The sequence below is a fragment of the Seriola lalandi genome, unplaced genomic scaffold (genome assembly GCF_002814215.2).
Source record: "Seriola lalandi dorsalis isolate HSWRI2012SDOR001 ecotype SW California unplaced genomic scaffold, Sedor1 jcf7180002054520, whole genome shotgun sequence".
NCBI classification, from domain to species: Eukaryota; Metazoa; Chordata; class Actinopteri; order Carangiformes; family Carangidae; genus Seriola; species Seriola lalandi.
In genome coordinates, this window is record NW_019525073.1 from 182,619 (window position 1) to 191,133 (window position 8,515).

General features: G+C 40.1%; 1 protein-coding gene across 1 annotated transcript; it reads left to right on the plus strand.

The window, feature by feature from the left end:
• Positions 1–50: 50 nt before the first annotated feature.
• Positions 51–7,928, plus strand: nmur3 (neuromedin U receptor 3). The gene is made up of 3 exons (XM_023414060.2): positions 51–272; positions 1,755–2,685; positions 6,484–7,928. The coding sequence occupies exons 2-3, from the start codon at positions 1,839–1,841 to the stop codon at positions 6,912–6,914; spliced, it is 1,278 nt and encodes a 425-aa protein (XP_023269828.1). The 5' UTR covers positions 51–272; positions 1,755–1,838; the 3' UTR covers positions 6,915–7,928.
• The last annotated feature ends 587 nt before the right edge of the window (positions 7,929–8,515 follow it).

Sequence of the window (8,515 nt, forward strand, 5' to 3'; positions counted from 1 at the left end):
GCCACCACCTCTCTCTTTCTCTCGCTCTCTCCTCTTCTTTACATCTCACCACATTAACCTCTGTCTGAAGAGGATGTGGCTGCAGCGCAGTTAGGATTGCTGTGCTGCCTCCACCTGTTTCTTCGTCTCTGTTGTTGCGCCCTGAAAAATCAACTTTTGCAGTCATTAATCAGTTTCTATTTGCCTCATCGGCGCCGTTTGTTTCTCATTTCCAATAATGAGCTCACAGAGAGCGCGCAATGAGAAGCGGCTGGGAGAACAGCAGCATCAAGGTGAGGATTTACTTCTGTAAATATTTTTAACAAAAGTTATAGGGTAATTATGTTTTATCAAGAGTCAAATATTCAGCCTATTAACGCTGTATTAACGTTTTTGTTTGCTTTATGTCCGATGTAATTAAGTATTTATTAAGCCTAACTGACTGTCCAATCAACCTTAATTTCCTAATAACAACAATAAACTAACATTAAATATTTTACTTGCATTTTTTAACGAGTCTAATCAGTCTAAAAGCCATTAAATCTCACAGTTAGATCACAGGCAGGTTATAACTCCCCATAGAAACAGGCTATTAGAACATCATTATTTCAAACAATCTTTTAGGTTAATTCCAACTTTGCAGCTCACACTGTGTCACGTAACCTTGGGGTTGCAAGGTTTTGCATCAGATGTGGTAACTTAATTACCCTTAGAAGAAGTCATCAGCATCTATCAGTGCATAGTGTGTAATGGCAATTATCCTCAACAGTCACCAGCTGATGGGAAGGATTTGAGCCATATTAGCGCAGCAGTAAAAGCAATATTCCCCAATCCCAAGTGGAAATCTGTCATTTCAATGTGACACTAATATATGTTCTATTACTTAATTGTTTCTTCATCATCCAAGGCCAACAGAAAATGTTTGTCAGTCAGTGATGTTCTGCAGCAAATTTGGTGTAAATAGTTAGTTTATGCTAACAGCTATATGCTGTGAGCTGTGTATAATTACTTAAGTTCACAATCAAAAGTTTACTTTTTGAAATAGAAAATTCCAAATAATTCTCTTTTAAACAAAGTACGGATAAATAGATCTGTGTATGCTGTGCATGCTAAAAACATTCAAAGTGTGTTTTAATTATCTGGGTTAATGCGTTCTGCAGCAGCTGTCCCTGACATTATCAGATTAATATGATTTTGATCAGAAAATGTTTGGCTCCTGTTCTGCCTAATGGCACTCATCCCCCCCTGAAAAATGAAGCATCTGTTGTTTTAATTGGTCAGGATACCAAATTTCATTTGTTATCTAAGTGGTAATATAAAGAGTGGAAACTATTAGCAGATTAATGGACTAGTAGATGGACAGTAGCAACTATTGTGACAATCATTTCAATCAAAAACAAACAAACAAAAAAAAGAGCTTCTAAGGTGCAAAGATTTGGTGCTTTTCTTAGTCATATATGATTTTTAACTGAACACCGCTGTGTTTTCTACTGATGGTCAGCTAAAACAAAGAATTTGAAGATGCCATCTTGGGTTCTGTGAAATTATAATGGAAATTTTTCCTTCCTTTTTGAATTTTTATAATCAGCAGATTAATCGCCAATACTTCCAGCCCAAGTCATACTAGTTTGGTTAAAATTATCCTCCATTTTAATTCTGGGAATATGTGAATCACTCAGTTTCAATTGAAAAGTGGTTTATGAAACAAGAAGAAATGTTAAATAAGCATCATCACAGGGTCGTTAATGAAATGTGTTCTGTTTTTCTGTTAATAGCACATCTCCGGTGTTGAATGAAGCCACAAATCAGCACAGGATGTGTTGACAACTCCTGTTGTCTCTCCAGCTCTCCTCTCTGAGATGGATCTCTCTTTGAAGGGCTCCTCTTCAAACCTATCCAAACTGTTCTTCAATACCAGCATGCCACTAAACGGCACTGGGAATTACACCAACGACCAGTTTACTGAAGTCAACCTCTTTGAAATCCTGGGTCCAAAACGATCTCCCTTCTTTCTCCCGGTGACCACTGTTTACCTTCTCATCTTCCTCACCGGCTTGTCTGGAAATCTGCTCACATGTGCAGTGATAGCAAAGCACAAGAAGATGCGTAACCCCACCAACCTCTACCTTGTGAGCCTGGCCGTGTCCGACCTCCTTGTGCTTTTGTTCGGGATGCCCCTGGAAATTTACGACCTGTGGCAGAACTACCCATTCCCCTTTGGCGAGGGCGGCTGCTATTTCAAGACCTTCCTCTTTGAGACAATCTGCTTCGCCTCAATCCTCAATGTGACAGCTCTGAGCGTGGAGAGGTACATAGCTGTGGTGCATCCGCTCAAAACAAGATACCTCTCGACAAATCAGCACGCCAAGCATGTAATCACCGTCGTGTGGGTGGTGTCGATGACCTGCGCCATCCCAAACACATCACTGCACGGCATCTTCTACCTGCCAGAGAAGATGGAGGAGTCGGCCATATGCACTGTGCTGAAGCCCCTGTGGATCTATAACATGGTCATGCAGATCACCACTGTGTGCTTTTATTTTGTACCCATGATGGTGATTAGCATGCTGTACCTGGTGATGGGCCTTCATTTGGGCAGAGAGACGCGGCAGCCCAGCAAGAACCTGGGAAAGAACTGTAGGAGCAACACACGAAGGAAGATCAGCATTGAGAACGGGCGCAGGAGACAGGTTACCAAGATGCTATGTGAGTTTGTTTTTTTTTTCTTTTCTTTCTACAGAAAACATGCATTGCAATGACAGGTTGCCATGATCCGAAAGCAGATCCCCTTTAATCTGTGCTATCAATGCAAAGACATGTTTCCCAAAGACAAAATGTGAGGAAATATTCTGAAGGGGGTCCCATTATTTCGCATCCTCTAAGCTCTGGGGCTTGATGAGATTTCATACAATGTTAGTACAGTTCTTACAGTCCATATACAACAGTATACCCCCCCCTCCCCTTCTTATTATAGATAATTGATTTGTTCATTCTAAACTGACATATGCATCTTCTGATAACACTTCCACAACAGGAAACAAAATAGCTTGTACTGAATTCTAGTTTGATCCATCTTAAAGGCTCTGTTTTCTGAAGCAGCTTCTTATAATGACTGATGGGATTCAACATGAATGCAATATTATTTTCCAAGTGTAGAGTAATCCTGGGATCTTCAAGTATTTATGTCTGTGCTCATCTCACTAGTTTGAAGTGAGCAGTTGGAAAAAAGTGAGGCCAGGTACTTTTGCAAAGTGAACAATGTCGTGATTAGATTCTGATGACAGACAAACAACAGCATTGGGTCGTTTGATTATGCTGACATGCTGTTCTTGATCTAATCTGATCAAAACACTCCCACACTGAGCGGTCCTGATGAAGCTGATCTTGAGGTTGATATGACAGAAGGTCTGCTTGTGATTTGTTTTCTTCTCTGGGGCTTTCAACCACATTTCACAGTCTACTTCAGCAGCCTCCCTTATGGTGGTTTTTATTTTGTATCTCAGTGTGAAATATTTAGTCAAACATATTAGTTAAGGAAGAACAGGTAATGATTTTTTTTTTGTGCCGTAGATGCTCTGAATAAAAAGTGCAATAAATATGGTATAATGTTATGTTACAGAGAAATACTTCAACCTGCAGTAACTGATTTTTTTTGGCCACTTGAATTGTTCTCTGACTTAATGTCAACTTATAAAGTTGATACGGTGACTATGACCCTGTTAGGACGTGGAATTAGCATGCGTCTTTGGTAATTTGATCACAAGTGGACAGCTCTAAGTAGGTCAGTTCACATCTGCTACTAGAATGTGTCTCCACATACGTCAAGAGTGGCCACTTGTGATGGGATCTAATTTTCCTGCTCTATATGCAAATATACACATATTTGCTATTGTTTTAAGCCAGTCCGACTATGACAGATGGGTAGTCATGTGTTTGTGAGAGAGAGAGAGAGAGAGAGAGAGAGAGAGAGAGAGAGAGAGTGAGTGACAGAGAGAGGAGGGAGTGTTGAGAGAATCGTAGCACTGCGCACAGTTCTATGATGAAGTTTTTAGCCATGTGAAATAGTAATCTTGTTTTCGACAGGACTAATTGGCACACTGTGGCAGAGGACGTCAGTTGAGTAGACAGTCCTTCAGTGTGGCCCAGGACTCATTTGCATTCACACTGCCAAAAGAATGTGTCCACATGTAGCTCAGACCACCGCCGAATGTGGTCTGAGTGATCGGATCTCAAATGCGTCCTCAATGCATCTTGGGTGGGTTCACATTGGACTTAGAGTTGACCACTTATGATGGGATCAGCTGAGAAGGATGTTAACGCCAGGTGTGAACAGGGCCAGAAAAACATTAGTGTTCAGATGGTGCTGTTATTTGATGAATGTAAGTCTAGTATTCCTTCTTCTTCTAGCTTTAGTCTTCTCTTCAGTATTTCCTCCTAACATTGGCCGTTTTGGCTGCTAAATCCCCCACTGTGCGCACAAGATAGTCACAGACTGTGTCTGTCTGCCGTTTGATGCTTTAGACAGTGGGCTTTCAGAGGTTTTTTTTGCTGAAAACAGCTGGTTGCTCTATCTAGAAACAAGCCGTTAGAGTGAACAATAGCAATTAAGGTGGTTGTAAAACCTGAAACAATATGCTGAAACGACTGTAAAATGTTCCATATAGCTGTGGGGAACTTCAGGGTTGGGTGATAATTCTCTGGAAGTTTGTCACTACATATGATATACACATGCAGCACATATAGTTGTGTGATACATTGTTAATATAGAAATGATAGTTATAGCAACATTATTCAAACCCACAGAACAAACATACCAAACATGTCAGGCTGAGATGAGCAAGAAGACGAAGAATATTTGATGTGTGGCGCATTTATGGGGCAGTCATTAAAATATGGACTCAGGGATTTGAATATTTCACTCAGTGTAAACATCATATAGCTTCAATGAAGAGTTGGAACAAGATGATACAGAATACAAATGTGGAAAAAGCCAATTTTTCAAACCTTTCAGCTTCACTTAAGGGGGGGAAGTGAAAAAAACTGCGTGTAAAGGGATTAGATGGACAAATCTCACAAACTCAGGTGATTTTGCCGATCCTCTGCTGCTCAGGAGTGATGCGTCTATAAGTGGTTATGAATAAAATTACACGAAAGACTTTTTACACCTGCATTACTTTGTCTTCAGTTTTAACAATATAATCTTTCATCATGTTTAAGGAAGTGTACACCACTAAAGCTTCCACATTTCATCTGAAGGTTTTTAAATTAGGGTTAGCATTGTTGTGGGTTTTTTTTTTTTGTAGATGGTGGATTGTGAAAATATGCTGCATTTGCTGAGCAACACTGGTAATTACAGGGAAATGGCACACTGAATTTCCATTTTTTCAAGATTCTCTTGAGTGGTTTTCTTTCAAAACATCATTAGAAAATGATGACTGAATACTACTTTATATACAGTTAGTTAATTTTATTGGTTCCCAACCTAGGGATCAAGCCTCCAGGTCGGTTGGGTTGACCAGGTCGTGAGGTGATTACTGGGGTGGGAAAGAGAAAAAACAAAAGTTCCACAAATCTGTATACACTTCCTTTTACTCTTCTCTAATATTCGATTTTTTGTGAAATAAAGGATAATTTGGCCTCTTTGGGCCTCTAACAATTATTTAAACATAGAAGGTTTCGTGGGAATCTCTCCGTTCAGGACTGGCATTAGCATCTGACGGATTCAGCGTTCATTTGAGATCCGGTCCGGTGACTATCCTGTGAGCACAGTGGGGGATTTAGCAGCCAAAACTACCAATGTATGAAGGAAATACTGTAGAGAAGACTAAAGCTACAAGAAGAAGGAATACTGGACTTACATTCATCACATAACAGCACCATCTGAATACTAATGGTCAGGTGATCCAATCATAAGTGGTCAACTCTAAGTTCACGTGTGAACCTGGCTGAAACCTCATTTCATTGAAGAGCTGTGTGCAGTGTAGTGATTCTTTCAACCCCTCCTTGACTCTCTCTCTCTCTCTCTTTCCCACAAACACATTGACAACAGTCCTGACTGTAGTCAGCCATTCAGACTGGCTAAAAACAACAAGGCATATGCTACGTGTCTATTTGCATATAGAGCGAGGAAGTGAGATCTCGAGTGGTCACTTGACACGTGGAGACTCATTCTAGCGCCAGATGTGAACTGACGTACCTGGAGACGCATGTTATTGCTAGGTCTGAGACTGAAAGTGCACTTAAGTACAGTACTTGAGTAAATGTACTTTCAGCCACTTGTCTGAACATTCACATGTCCATTGTTGGGCGATGTTTTTAGCATTTTCACCTTGTCTTTCCATCTGAACAGCTTTTCTGACTCTGTCTCATTTCCTTGTAAAGGGGAAGGTGTCATCAAAAATATGTTGAAATAATAAATTACGATCAGTAAGAAAGAACCTGTAACCTGTAGCAACTGTGGGACCTTTTTAAATAGCCTGCCTTCTCTCTGGCCTGATCCTATAGCAATCGTGGTGGCTGTGTTTGGAGTCTGCTGGGCGCCCTTCCACATCGAGCGGCTCCTGTGGAGTTCCATCAGCCAATGGACCGACTTGATGCACAATATTTATCAGTATGTCCACATACTGTCGGGCGTCCTCTTCTACCTCAGCTCTGCGGTCAATCCTATCATCTACAGCCTGCTCTCCACACGGTTCAGGGAGTGTTTCCGAGAACTCGTGTGTTCCCAGACGGAGGACAACAGCTCTGTCAGAGACTCGCCGCCCTTCCCTAAAATCTTACTGAATCCCTCTGTTTCAAGTTCCAGAGCTCAGGCTAAGGGTAAGGACTCTAATGCTATCATCCCTTTGCTGTCTCCTAACATGACACTGAGCATAGATTCTGCAATCCTCACATGTGCATGTAAAGAGACGACTTGCAAGACCTCGGTGTTCTAATTGACATTTGATATGAATAAGCTAATGAGGAGCTGACCTAGAACCACTTTAAAGAAGTAATTTGGCATTTTGTGAAATACGCTTATTTACTCCCTTGCTGAGAGTTAGATGAGAAGATCGATAGGACTCTAAAGATACGAGCAAATTGATATGACTCAGAGAATGGAAACAGGGGGAAACAGCTTCTCTAGCTCTGTCCATAGGTACAAAAAATCCACCTACCTGCATGTGTAATGCTCGCTAAATAAAAACTGCATATGTCATGTATTTAATTTGTAAAAAAAGAAAAAAAAAAAAGAAATTAGTAGTGATACAATTGAGCTTTAAATGGGTTGTAGGTGCATTGTTTTTCACTGTTGCACAGAGCCTGGCTAGCTATTCCCCCGTTTTCAGTCTTTATGCTAAGCTAAGATAGCAGTCTGCTAGTTCATATTTACTATACAGATGTAAGAGTGGTTCTCATCTAAGTCTAACCAAGAAAGTGAGCAAGTGAATTTCTCAAAATGTTGACCTTTGAACCTTTAAACTTGTTACATGTCATTAAAGAGCTTGTACATATAATTTGATCTGAGTTGGTTTCTTTGTTACTATGGATAATATTGTTCAACAGTGCCTGCAAATTCCACCCGCTGTCTTATACCATAACTGCTGTATGCCTTACAGAGTGAACCTAGCGGGGAAGTGGGACAATCAAATTAATCTGAATAATAATCTGAACGATATTAATGTTGTAATGTCTGTAATGTCTTTTTTTTGGAAAATTGTTGTTGCTGGGGAGCAAAAACAGGTCAAATCATTCTCAGTGTTTCCGTGGAACTTGTAAACAAAGAATGTAATACTTTGCCGTGAGCTTTTCCAAATCTTGTTTTGTCTCTTGTTGAATGGCCAGCCATCATGTACATGATGTGATTGATTGGTAAGCTCTCGTTCACTGTGATTGCAGATATAAAAAGTGATTATGGCTATTGTGCAATGCCTAATTTAAAAGCTAAACAAATAAATGTCTAAACTATCCACACATAGCCATTTTTAAAAAAAATTTGCCTATATTGTATATTGTTAATTATGCTGTTGTGTTACTTATTTATTTGTCATCATGATTGCATTATGTGATTGCTGCTTTTCTGAAGGCTGCATAAGCCTCATGTTACATATCTAAAATAACAAGCCTAAACAACAATAGAATCAGCACACGGTTTAATTTGCATATTGGTACAGTTTTGTTCCAGTATGGCTTACAATAGAGACCCAAGAGATTTTTTCCCTTCCCACAGTAAATAAGAACAAGCTTTATTCTGTGGGCTGTGATAATATTTGATTGCACTGTTGAATGCCAGTGTCAGTATTTCACCCATAGGCGGATAAAAGTGGATACAGCTGATTTATTTTCGAAGCAGCACTGCATTTTCATCCTCCTTGATTTCACTCATTGCACCTGATGCTTCAAGACTAAGCAACATTTTCAATCTGTACTCCGTTCCCATCCCATCCCCAGATAATCAATCTGTTATAAAAAGGTAAAACGTCAGCCTTTGCCCACATAAGGGATATTTCTGTACACTTGAGTCTCTCATTATCCTGCAGCAGTCAGGGCAGTGTAT

Excerpts from the sequence above, each read along its gene's own strand:
- nmur3 (XM_023414060.2), top strand. The coding sequence starts at position 1,839 with ATGGATCTCTCTTTGAAGGGCTCCTCTTCAAACCTATCCAAACTGTTC. Across the intron at positions 2,686-6,483 it reads ACAGGTTACCAAGATGCTAT|CAATCGTGGTGGCTGTGTTT; the intron begins GTGAGTTTGTTT and ends CTGATCCTATAG.